Source organism: Glandiceps talaboti, chromosome 4 (genome assembly GCF_964340395.1).
Source record: "Glandiceps talaboti chromosome 4, keGlaTala1.1, whole genome shotgun sequence".
Taxonomy (NCBI): Eukaryota; Metazoa; Hemichordata; class Enteropneusta; family Spengelidae; genus Glandiceps; species Glandiceps talaboti.
The window spans coordinates 12,963,880-12,976,323 of record NC_135552.1 but is presented as its reverse complement, the minus strand read 5'-3'; the positions used below and the strand labels follow the sequence as shown (position 1 = coordinate 12,976,323).

The 12,444-nt window shown below is 39.2% G+C and overlaps 1 protein-coding gene across 1 annotated transcript; it reads right to left on the bottom strand.

Moving 5' to 3' along the window:
• Positions 1–5,103: 5,103 nt before the first annotated feature.
• On the bottom strand, positions 5,104–11,346 carry LOC144434185 (uncharacterized). Its single transcript, XM_078122640.1, has one exon. It carries the CDS (start codon positions 11,344–11,346, stop codon positions 5,104–5,106), a length of 6,243 nt encoding a protein of 2,080 aa, XP_077978766.1.
• Positions 11,347–12,444: the final 1,098 nt, after the last annotated feature.

The following is a 12,444-nucleotide window of genomic DNA, read 5'->3' as shown; positions in this document are numbered from 1 at the left end:
AGAGGAAAGGGAGACTTTATGATGTCACTTATGTAAACAGTGTTGCTGGTTTCACGCAATCATGTTCTCGTCTGCTGGTATGTAAGAAAAGTGTCAGGAAATTCACATTTCAAAAATTTTGAAGCAGTATATATTATTCTCCCTCGACTGCCTGGTTGATTTAAGTTCTGCCTAGCACGCATCGTCGCAAACCACAGCCTGTTTTACGGCAACGTTCTTAACGAGCCTACCACAGGTTCGAAATGTAGTGGTAGAAATAATAACTCTGGTTTGCGAGAATGCCTAGCATGCTAGCATGTAACTACTTACGACCTGTCAAGCTGAGCAAACAATTCAAACTGAACAAACAAGTCGTATGTCTTACAGTCTAATACGGAACTAAAACAGTCTGATGTAGGAATACTGCTTGGTTCCTTTATCTAAATCTTTATTTTCCCCTTATGCTGTAAGTCGTATTTATTTCATAGAGATGATTACACCCAGAACAATAAAATAAAATATAATGGACAATAATATAGGAAGGAAATAAATAAAAAAGATAAATGGAATCAAACCGTTTTCCTACTTCAGACTTTACTCAGATTGGTAATTAAAAAGTTATAAAAGTTTGTCAAAGTCACAAGTGTCCGCCACACGAGGTTTATGTCAGTATTTATCAATTGCTTTATGCCTACTAAGTATATTCCTGTACAGTTTGTACAGTACATTGCGTCATTCTGTCTTTATGTCGCATTTATGTTCGATGAAACAAATACAAGGAACATATAAACACGTGTATGTATTGTTGTAGTATTTATAGATGGTTTATAGTTGCATAGATTGTGACTTCGTGAGAACTCGAGGGAATTACGTTTTCTTAAATTTGATATTCTGAAGTCTCGACTCCACTGTGATACCTAGTGAAACTAGAGTTTACCAAGACCTCAGTTATCACAGAGCATCTGGTTCTCTGGATCGGGACAGGTGAATGCAATGATCATAATTAATAAGCGTTCTAGAAAGTACACAATCACAAAGTTGACTGTATTTTTGTTAAATCAGCTGCCTATTTTGGCTTCTCTATAAAATCGGGATCTGAAAGTAACTTTGACAGTATCAATGAAACTTAATATTACGTGTTTTTGCGATACATTCAATTTCCGACTCAGACTTACATGACTTACAAACGATTAAATTTAATTCCTGAATTCTTTCTATTGAAACTTCAGTTGCATATATATCATAAATTTTGTTTCTGCTTTATCTACATATTTGGTGTCATATATTTAGTCTCCGACTTCTACATTTGAGTATACTTTATTTGCATACATAGCTTCATACATTTTGCTTCCAACTGCTGCTTTGGGGTTCTTCTTTATTTGCAAATCTGTTACAAGAAGGGCTCCTCTATCTTTTCTGTTTTGGTATATCCATACACTTCATTAGTCCAGAGGCTATCAATGGCTTCGAATCACTTCTCACAGTAGCTCAAACAGGTGTTGAGATTTTGAGATAAAATTTCAACTTCCAAATGAGGGTTGAAATGTGGTGTATTTGTCAGCTCAGGATTCCACTTATACATTGTTTACATTATTCTAACAATTGGATATTTACTTATTTAAATGAGCAAATTTTGGTTTATGATTTCTTTACTGAACTAGACGGGGTGAATGAAGAGAGATCGTGAGATTTGAAGCCACACTTAGCCTCTAGACTAGTTATAGGTGTCCATAGATCATACATATTTACATACACATATACATATCGTGTAACGTTCACCGTTTGAAGCTAATGAATATTAATGTAAGATTTACATACATTACCATACATCACACCAACCAACAAGAACAAACGGGAAGTGTGTGATCAAACGATGATCAAAAGATTATTACAATATTTACGTTAATAAATCTGACAGTCACGAAGTGAAGGTGTGCAATCACCATATATACATATATAGCGTCAGGTTGGTGTCATGTTCTCCTAGTTGCTGACTAGACACCGTGAGTACCTGATCTGAGATATTTCTTCTTACATTGAAAAAAACACAACATTTTGACAAGATGTTTATGACATACTATACAGTTCTCCAGCTGGGAATCTTACTCCTGATTGCTGATATTCATGTGGTCATCTCAGATGTACCATGCAAGGTGTACAACCAGTCTTACGTGGACTGCAGTCAGAGAAAATTGGATAGAATCCCTGGGAATTTACCATCCTTTGCAACAGATCTTGACATTGCTATGAACAAAATCACCTCTGTATCACCAGGCAGTTTGACAAGTCTTACAAAATTACATCGACTTAATCTTTACCTGAACGAGATACAAACTCTACAGTCTGACTCTCTGCGAGGTCTTCATCAACTTAAAGTACTGAATCTCACCCATAATAGTATGTCCTTAATTGAGGACTACACTTTCAAGGATGTCACTCAACTAGAAATACTGGACATGCACATAAACAATCTCACGAGCATTACGGACCACTTGTTCACTCCCCTGAAGAAATTACTGATATTGGATTTAAGTCTCAATAAAATTGTGATGCTGTCATCCTCATCCCTCGAAGGACTTGAGAACTTGCAAGATTTACGTCTTTACGCGAACAGGATAGCTGAAGTAGCAGACGACACATTTGAAGATCTGAACAAACTACAAAAATTAAATATGGATGTCAGTAAACTGGTATGTTTTCCAAGTCAACCCCTGAAACCTTTGAGAAATATTGAAATGATCTCTTTAAATCAGGCATACTTTAACAATTATTGTGGCAAAATTGAATTGAGTGATTTTCCGAAACTCAAAATACTTTCTCTTGCTGGAAATAGAATAAGTGATTCATATGACTTTGTAAAGAATATTATGTTTAGGGACTCCCCACTGCAAGAGCTGAGTTTATCAGTAAACGAATTGAAATGCCCAATTAATGGTACATTTGGTGGTGTCAGAGCTGTAACATTAGACCTGATTGGTAATTACATCAACAGTGAATGTATGGAAAAGTTAATGTATGATCTTGAACATTCTGGTGTCAAAACTCTGAGACTGGGACAAGTAATACCGGAATTGAAGATAACACCTACCATTTTTAAAGGTTTGAGAACATCACAGGTAGAAGAAATGTTGATAGAAAATATCTCCGTTGAAGAAACAGACTTGTCTGCTGGGGTTTTCCAATGGATGCCATACTTGAAAACTTTGAAATTAAGAGGAAATTATGAATTCAAACTTCCAATGGGAATGCTAAATGGCTTACAAAATTTAGAAACCTTGATGTTATACGGAAACCAGTTTGATGATGTATCACATGGAGTGTTCAGTGATTTGACATCTCTGACAACATTGCGAATACGCCTGAATACATTCAAGCAATCATATCGAATGGAAAAACTGTTGAACAACTTACAAAATCTCACCACTTTACAATACTTGTCCCTTTATCACAATGGGTTAATAGGTAAGGTTCCATCTAATGCTTTTATAAACATGACCTCTCTAATAGAGATGGATATGTCTCAAAACAGGATAACTTCGATTCATTCTGAGGCTTTCTTTTCACTGAGAAAACTGAAAATATTAAATTTGTCACACAATGATCTTATAAAACTTGATTATGAAATATTCTCTGAATTAATTTCTTTGGAAGTGCTGAATATCAAAAACTTTGATAATATTTATGTAATGGGTCCTCTAGGAGTTAACTTGAAAAGACTTCAAAATCTGACGATATTAATAATGACTGCCAATGTTGTGGGACGAGCTTTTAATGTTCCATCACTTCAACACTTGTCTATTGACAGTCTATTGAGAGACACTTGTATAGATTTTGAAATAGTTTTTCCTAACATCTCAAGATTACAAACTCTAAGTATTGAGAACAAATGTCTTTTCCCAATTCAAGGCAAGCCACTCCTCCCTTCTTTAGTATCAGTAACTCTTCAGGATGTCTATTTTACAAATCCACCTGATCTTTTTGACTTCTTGAAATTATTCCCAAATGCAAAAGAGCTGTCTTTCACGGCTGTACAAGATCTGGCGGTTAAATTCATGGATGACTTGCTGCCAACATTTTCACATTTAGAAAATCTGACTATTGTGGACACTGATATCACTGGAGTAAATACAAACGTTATCAAATCATTACGCAATTTGACGACTTTAATTGTTGACAACAATAATTTTGATTGCTCAGAGTGTAAAATGAAGGACTTTGTAGGATGGATGAAAACGGACAGAAAGGTTAAAGTTCAACCATCCTGTAGATGTCGCAGCCTTATAATGCCTAATGTTCTCTGCAACGCCTTATATCTAGAGAGTCACGTGTTTATAGTTCTACAAGCCCGTTTAGTTCCAATATCCTACAGCAGGTTACTCACCATATACACTAGAATCATCCGTCTGTTGCCACACCGATTTCAAAGCCACAATGTCCACAATCCAAATACGGTATCAAATGAGAAATCCGTAAGTTTAATCGATGAAATCAAATATAACAACTTCTAGAAACTATTCTAATGTCCTATAATTATTGGTAAGTCCAGATTAGTCCGATGTCAATTCACAGTCAATATATAGGTCGTTCACTGAATGTAATACCTGTTTCCATAGTGTCTTAAGTAATAGTCCAACGAGTTATTCACAGTCTTCTAGGTAATGATGTCACAAAGCCTTTTGTTATAACTGGTCTAGCGGAGCTTCACGAAGCCTCACGAAGCCTTATATATAGATCCAGCGGAGCCTCACGGAGCCTAACGAAGCCTAACGTAGCCGTAAAACTATTGTGTTGTCACACTGCTCTCTAGCCTTCGAATGAAGTTTAAGTTCAAACACACGTGCACCAAACATGGAATGTGTGGAATTTGGAACAATGCCCTCATGGGCTGAACTTGTAAATCAATTCATATGACTCAATAATCTGAGGTTTGTTGACTTTGACCAAACAAATACTATAATAGCAAATCTGGCGTCTACATCCCGGCCCCCAATTGTCGGTTATATTCAAATGAGACAATTTTTCTTTCAATTTTCAAGACGCCTATTAGTAATCTTTCTTCTAAATTTCAACCTAAAGTTTCTATAGCATGTAACTACATAAGTACTAATAATACTCTATGTCCGTTTAATTATCTTTCTGTCCGATATAATGTCTGTCTTGATCTGCTTCCAACAATATACATAATTTGTGGATTGGTCTCTCCAAGACATTAGATCTTGTCTTCACTTTCACACGCCGTACTAGCCCTTTATTATCTGGCATTACTTCAATCACCTTAGCCATAGGCCAGGCACATCTTGGTGTGTTCTCATCAGCAATAAGTACAATATCTCCAACAGCCACATTGGGTTTGGTCTCCAACCATTTTTGACGTTGTTGTAGTGATGGTAGGTATTCATGTGTCCAACGTTTCCAAAATATATCTGCCATATACTGTACTTGTCTCCATCTTCGACGTGCATATAAGTCGTTCTTCTCTGTTAAGCTTGGTGGAAGACTGGCACCTTTCATTGTTATTATCATATTTGGTGTCAGTGCCTCTGGGTCTCTTGCATCATCAGACACTGCAGTTATTGGTCTGCTATTGATGATGTGTTCTACTTCACATAGAAGGGTTTGTAAACCTTCATCATCCAACTGCTGTTCCTTTGTGATTGCGCTGAGTATCTGCCTGATGGTGCGTATCTGCCTCTCCCATACACCGCCGAAATGTGATCCGGATGGTGGGTTGAATATCCAGTCAATTTCCTTTCTCAGCAGAAATCCCTTTATCTTCGCTTGATTCCAATTACTAATTTCTTTCTTCAATTCTCTCTGAGTACCAACCAGATTGGTACCATTGTCTGATCTTACTACTTTCACTACTCCTCTTCTGGCTATAAATCTTCTCAATGCATTAATACATGAGTCGGTGTCTAATGAGTCAGCTTTCTCGATGTGAACTGCTCGCATTGCCAGACAGGTAAATATTACCCCATATCTCTTAACAATGCTGCGTCCTCGTTTGACCTCTATTGGGCCAAAGTAGTCTACACCCACTTTGGTGAATGGTGGTTCATCTGATGTTACACGATCGATTGGTAGGTCTGACATTTTCTGCCCTCCTGTCTTTGGGTGTAGTGTACGACATGTAACACATTCGTTGATTAGCCCCCTTGCTGCTGTGTTTGCTCTCAGTATCCAATACTTTTCACGCAGTTTGGAGATCATACAGTTTCTTCCGAGATGTCCTATAGTCTCGTGAATGTCTCGTAGAATAAGTTTGGATATGTGCGCTTCCTTTGGTAGAATTAATGGGTGTTTTGCTTCCTCAGGCAATGCTGATTGGCCTAACCTCCCTCCTACCCTCAGCAGTCCATCTTCTCCCAGCATTGGATCTAACTTGTACACTGGGCTTGCACGTTTTACCGCTCTTTTCTCTGATTCTTTGTGTTTCTTCAAGACAGATATTTCTTCCTTGAAAGCCTCTTGTTGTACAATACTAATAATTGCACGTTCAGCATCCTGAAGCTCTTTCACACTGAGAAACACAGATGTCTGTCTCTTCTTGTTTGTAGTCTGAGTGTTCTTGCATTTTCCCATCAAATTCTGTTTTATTCTGAGAATCCATGCCACTGCTTTCTTCAAGGCATACCAATTTGAATAATGGTTTATCAGTTTGTTGACAGTCTCCTTGGATTCGTCTACTGATACAGTATTGACAGTCACTTCTCTCTTGACCTCTAAGTCATCACCTTGTAGTTGTGTCATGTCAGCTGAATTACTGCTTACTTCATCTCTTGCCCACTCAGCCTCTGGTTTCCATAGAAACTCTGGTCCATTCAGCCAACGTTTATTCTGGAGAAATTTGTCAACTGGTTGCCCTCGTGATGCCTCATCTGCAGGATTCTGGCTTGTTTCCACATAGCGCCATTGTGCTGGTGTAGAACCCTCCCTGATTACTGTAACTCTGTTTGCTACAAATGTATGAAATCTTGCTGTTTCATTGTTGATGTATCGTAATACAGTCATGCTATCAGTCCAGAAGAATGTTTCATCAACTTTCATGTCCAACTCTTTCTTTATACTTTTGTCTACTCGCACTGCTAATGTTGCTGCAGACAGTTCCATTCGTGGGATGGTGACTTGTTTTAGTGGAGCTACACGTGACTTTCCTAGCATGAAAGCACAGTGTACCTTGTCCTCATTGTTTACCATGCGTATGTATGACACAGTACCATAGCCGGACTCGCTTGCATCAGAAAAGTGATGTAGCTGTGTTGATACAGCTTCTCCATATCCTTTTGGTTTCATACATCGGTTCACTGAGAAACCGTCCTCTAACTTGGGCAAATCTACTAGCCATTTCTCCCATTTCTTCTGTTGCTTAGCTGGTATTTGTTCATCCCAACCAAGCTTTTGTTTACATAAGTCCTGTAGAATCATTTTTGGTGGCAATACTGCTGGTGCCACTATTCCTAATGGATCATAGACTGAGCTGACCACTGATAGGATACCCCGCCTTGTAACTGGTTTGTCCTTTATTTGTATAAGGAAGCCAAACTTATCTGTTTCGACATCCCAGCACATACCAAGTGCTCTCTCCATAGGCAGGTTATCTTGGTCCAAGTCTAAATTCTTCACTTCTTTTGCTCTTTCTTCTTCAGGAATGGACTCCAATACAGGCCGATGGTTACTTATCCATTTAGTCAGTCTGAAGCCTCCTTGTTTGCATATTTTAGTTAAGTCTCTAAATAGTGATACTCCTTGCTCATTTGTTGACACGGATTTCAACATGTCATCAACATAGAAGTTATTTTGTATTGTATTGGTGACCTCTGGCCGGTAACACTTCTTGCTGTCTTCAGCTGTCCTTTTCAACGCATAGTTGGCACAACTTGGTGATGATGTGGCCCCAAAGATGTGTACTTTCATACGATACTCCTGTAATGGTTGGTCACTGTCACCCTCTGGCCACCATAGGAAACGTTGAAAATTGTGGTACTCCTTTGGTACTGCAACCTGTGAAAACATGGCTTCTATATCAGCCATCAGTGCTACTGGTTCTTGACGAAATCGTATAAGTGTTCCCACTAATGAATTGGTCAGATCGGGTCCTTGCATCAGCTCTTTATTTAAAGATGTCCCTTGAAATTCTGCTGCACAATCAAACACTACCCGTATCTTCCTTTTCTGCGGGTGGTACACCCCATGATGTGGTATGTACCATTTCTTTCCATCTTCACCTTCAAGTTCTTGATCTGGTATCTTTTCAGCATAGCCTTTATTTATGATAGTTTCCATAAATACCTTGTAATCTTCATGATATTGGTGATCCCTTGCAAATCTTCGTTTCAGATGTTTTATCCTTTGTTCAGCTACTGATCTGTTGTTCGGCATTTTCACATCAGGATGTCTAAATGGTAAAGGCACCTGATAATGACCATCTTCACAGTTAGTATTATTCATCATAATGTGCATGAACTTGGTATCTTCAACGGATCTCTCCGGTTTGTCATCTATGGCCTTTTCGCTGAATTCTTGGTTGAAGTAGCTTGCAAGTTGTTGCTCTATCTGTATGTCAACTTTGATCCTATTCACTGATACCCGCTCTGCAACTTCTCCGGCCCCCTTAAGGGGTCCATTTACAGCCCATCCTAGTAAAGTTTTGACTGCATATGGTCCGTCATCTTGACTGTTGATGACTTCCCATGGCTCTAATGCTTTGGGTACATTGTTTCCTATCAGCAAGCCAATATCTGCATTAATACTTGGCAAATGTATATTGCGCAAATATGGCCATCTTGTTATGTCTTCTTGTTTAACAATGTCCTTCTTCGACACAGGTATTTCACTATGTGTATAAGTTGCTGGAAGTTGTATAACATTATTTCCATCCAAGTCGGTGACTTCCAGCCCCTTCAGTATGTAACTATTTACTACTTTAGTCTCTGTCATTGTGTGTACGTTCAGCTTTGTCTTCTGACCTCCGGTATTTAGTTGCTGCCTTATTGCCTCTGTACAGAATACTGCATCACTTCCATTGTCAAGAAATGCATATGTCTGCACGGATGCACCACTTGATTTACATCTCAGCACCACTGGTAGTATAACCGGTATCCCCGACAGATCTTTAGTCCCTGCATACTGACATGTAACATCCACGTACCCAACTTTGGCATCACTAGTCTTGTTATCTGTCGAACTGTTCTCTGCTACTGGTTCAACAGCCTTGTTTGTTGTGTCGCTGGTTTCAGCTCTATCCTGGTGCAGCAATGTGGGATGTTGTCGTTTACATTTTCCACATGTCATCTTACTGCCACAGCCTTTGACGAGATGATTTGTCTTTGTCAGACATCCATAACAAAGTCCTTTTGATTTCAGAAATTGCATTCTCTCCTTGTATGGTTTGCTAGCCAACTTCTTACATTCTTGTAGTCTGTGTGTACTGTCTGCACAATAGTCACAGCCATTATTATCATTTCCGTCGGTGCTGATAGCAAAGCTGGAACCCTTTGGTCTTGTACTTGACCTTCTTCCTGACTTCACATTTGACTTATCTTCCCTTCGTTGGGTTGCATGATTCAAATTGCCAAATACAGCATTCGACATTACATCAGCCTCTTTCTGTACAAACCGCACAAGGTCTCTGAACTCTACTGGCCTATGTTGCAGCAGGTCATACGTCTTCCTTCGCCATTGTTCTCTCATTTTGTATGGCAATTTGTCAACCAGCATTTGTAAGTTCTTATGATAATCAAGTTCTTTCAGATGCACTTCTCCATTCATCATATTCTCACACTTCGCCAGGAAGACAGCGAACTTGCACATTGCTGTCTTGTCTTCAGCTTTGATATCTGGCCATTGTTCTGCCTCTTTGGTGTATGCCATACCTATAACATAGGAGTTCCCATACCTTTTCTCCAGCAAGTCTCTGGCTCTTTTATATCCTTTATTTGGATCCATGTGGATGCAACTGGCAACTAATTCTCCTGGTTCATCTGCGGTGTACTGCTGCAGATAGTAGAGCCTGTCTTCATCACTCGATGTCTTTGCTTCAATTCTACTTTTAAATGCCATCACAAAGTCCCTGTATTTCAATGGATCTCCTCTGAATACTGGTAGTGTCTGTGGTGGTAATGTAGCCTGGTCGTTGCGATCCATAAATACTTTAGTCATATAGTTCTGATGCTGCAAAACTGCTGCAAGGTCTGTTTGCATGTTGTTATAGTTACTGCCATGATTGCTGCCATTGCCATTGTTGTAAACAGGCATTTGTATATGCATGTTTTGGTCATTGTCCTGGTGTACATCTCTCCCTTGCGTAGATGAACATATATCAGATTGTTCTATGTCCTGTTCTTCATCTTCATATTGTTCATATGCCTTAATTTTAGCTTCTTCTTCAGCAATCTCAGCATTGACTGCTAACATATCCTTTTTCCTTTGAATTTCTTCTTGTTGCCTGCGCAGCTTGGCTTCACATTCTTCCAAAGCTTGTCTTTCCTTCAGTGCTGCAACCCTGGCTTTCAGTGCAGCCCTCTTGGCCACAGCACTAGCTAAAGATGTATTACTTCGTTCACTAAGTCGACTTGATGTTCCACTACCGCCAGAACCATGCTTTCTTGATTTCGTGTGCCCCTTTCTTCCTATATTTGAAATGCTATCATCTGGTTCCACATCAACTTCTGTTTTAACACTTCTACTTGATTTCACAACTGTCTCAACAGGCTCTGATTTCACAACTGTCTTTCGCCTCACAACTTGTTCTGATTTCACAACTGGGAGTGAGTTCACAACCTGCTCTGGCTCCTTAACTTGTTCTTTGCTCACAACTTGTTCTGATTTCATAACTGGGAGTGAGTTCACAACCAGCTCTGGCTCCTTAACTTGTTCTTGTTGAAACTGCTGTTGTGCCTTTGTAGCAGCGTTACCTTGATCTTCTATAACATGTTGATCTTCTGCACGCGCGGTATCTGGTGTAGCACTTTCCTTTGCCTTGCTTTGCAACCAATGACTAACCTTACTTCTAAATTCGTCGAATTCCTGAAACTTAGGAACTACCCATTTTGCATAGTCCATTTTCTGTTCATCTACATCCAGCTTACTGTGATATGCCTTATCTGCCTCCTGTAAGTTAACATACGCCTGTTCCCATTCAGCCAATTTTTCACTGACTGCCTCTACACTTTCTGCATTCTTCAGCAGAACCTGAATTTCATTTGTTCTTCCAGTTACCTGTCCACAGGCACCTGACCTTTGACCTTTTAATCTTTTCCTTTCTTCCTCCAAGAATGCCGGCGTTGGTTTGTGTGGCCTTTTGGAATCTTCAATTTCTCCCCCTACAGCACCAAGCTCAGCATACTGTTCTGTTTCTTCACCGTCCATGATGATATACAGTAGTTTACTGTCCTTCAATTTTCACAAATAAATAAGTTATTTATGTGTGACCTTTCACCCCTTGTGTTATAAGATTACAAAGGGAGTGCCTCTTTTCCAGTACGGATGTTATGTAACACACACAAGTCCAGTACTGACCTTCAGAATTCCAATGTTTGTTTACCTTTGAGTCTATTTGCCAAGTCCACATGTACAGGAAATTGATGCCACGTTGGTGAGTTTTCCCGCCAAAGTTCTGTCCAATTCTGTGTAACAAAGCCTTTCTGGAATAGAAACTCGCTGACGTCCTGAGAATTCCTTCTTACACTTGTAGTACTTTTACTATGGTGTGTAAGCCTTTCCTAAGTCCTTCGGCACGTTAACTTGTCTCTCCTGGAGAAGTGTCTTTTGTAACACAGCCTTTACAAACACAACTTTGTCCAACAATATACTTCACTATAGTCCTCACTATAGCCCTTCCACATGTAGACTTTCCCAAACAGTTTTCAATAGTTCTACTATTATTTTCACAATAATAGTCCACAATAGTTTTACTATAGTTCTCACTATAGTATTCCACAATAGTTTTACTGTAGATGTCGCAGCCTTATAATGCCTAATGTTCTCTGCAACGCCTTATATCTAGAGAGTCACGTGTTTATAGTTCTACAAGCCCGTTTAGTTCCAATATCCTACAGCAGGTTACTCACCATATACACTAGAATCATCCGTCTGTTGCCACACCGATTTCAAAGCCACAATGTCCACAATCCAAATACGGTATCAAATGAGAAATCCGTAAGTTTAATCGATGAAATCAAATATAACAACTTCTAGAAACTATTCTAATGTCCTATAATTATTGGTAAGTCCAGATTAGTCCGATGTCAATTCACAGTCAATATATAGGTCGTTCACTGAATGTAATACCTGTTTCCATAGTGTCTTAAGTAATAGTCCAACGAGTTATTCACAGTCTTCTAGGTAATGATGTCACAAAGCCTTTTGTTATAACTGGTCTAGCGGAGCTTCACGAAGCCTCACGAAGCCTTATATATAGATCCAGCGGAGCCTCACGGAGCCTAACGAAGCCTAACGTAGCCGTAA

What these genes read in the sequence shown, in the direction of transcription:
- LOC144434185 (XM_078122640.1), bottom strand. Translation starts at nt 11,346, where the DNA reads ATGGACGGTGAAGAAACAGAACAGTATGCTGAGCTTGGTGCTGTAGGG.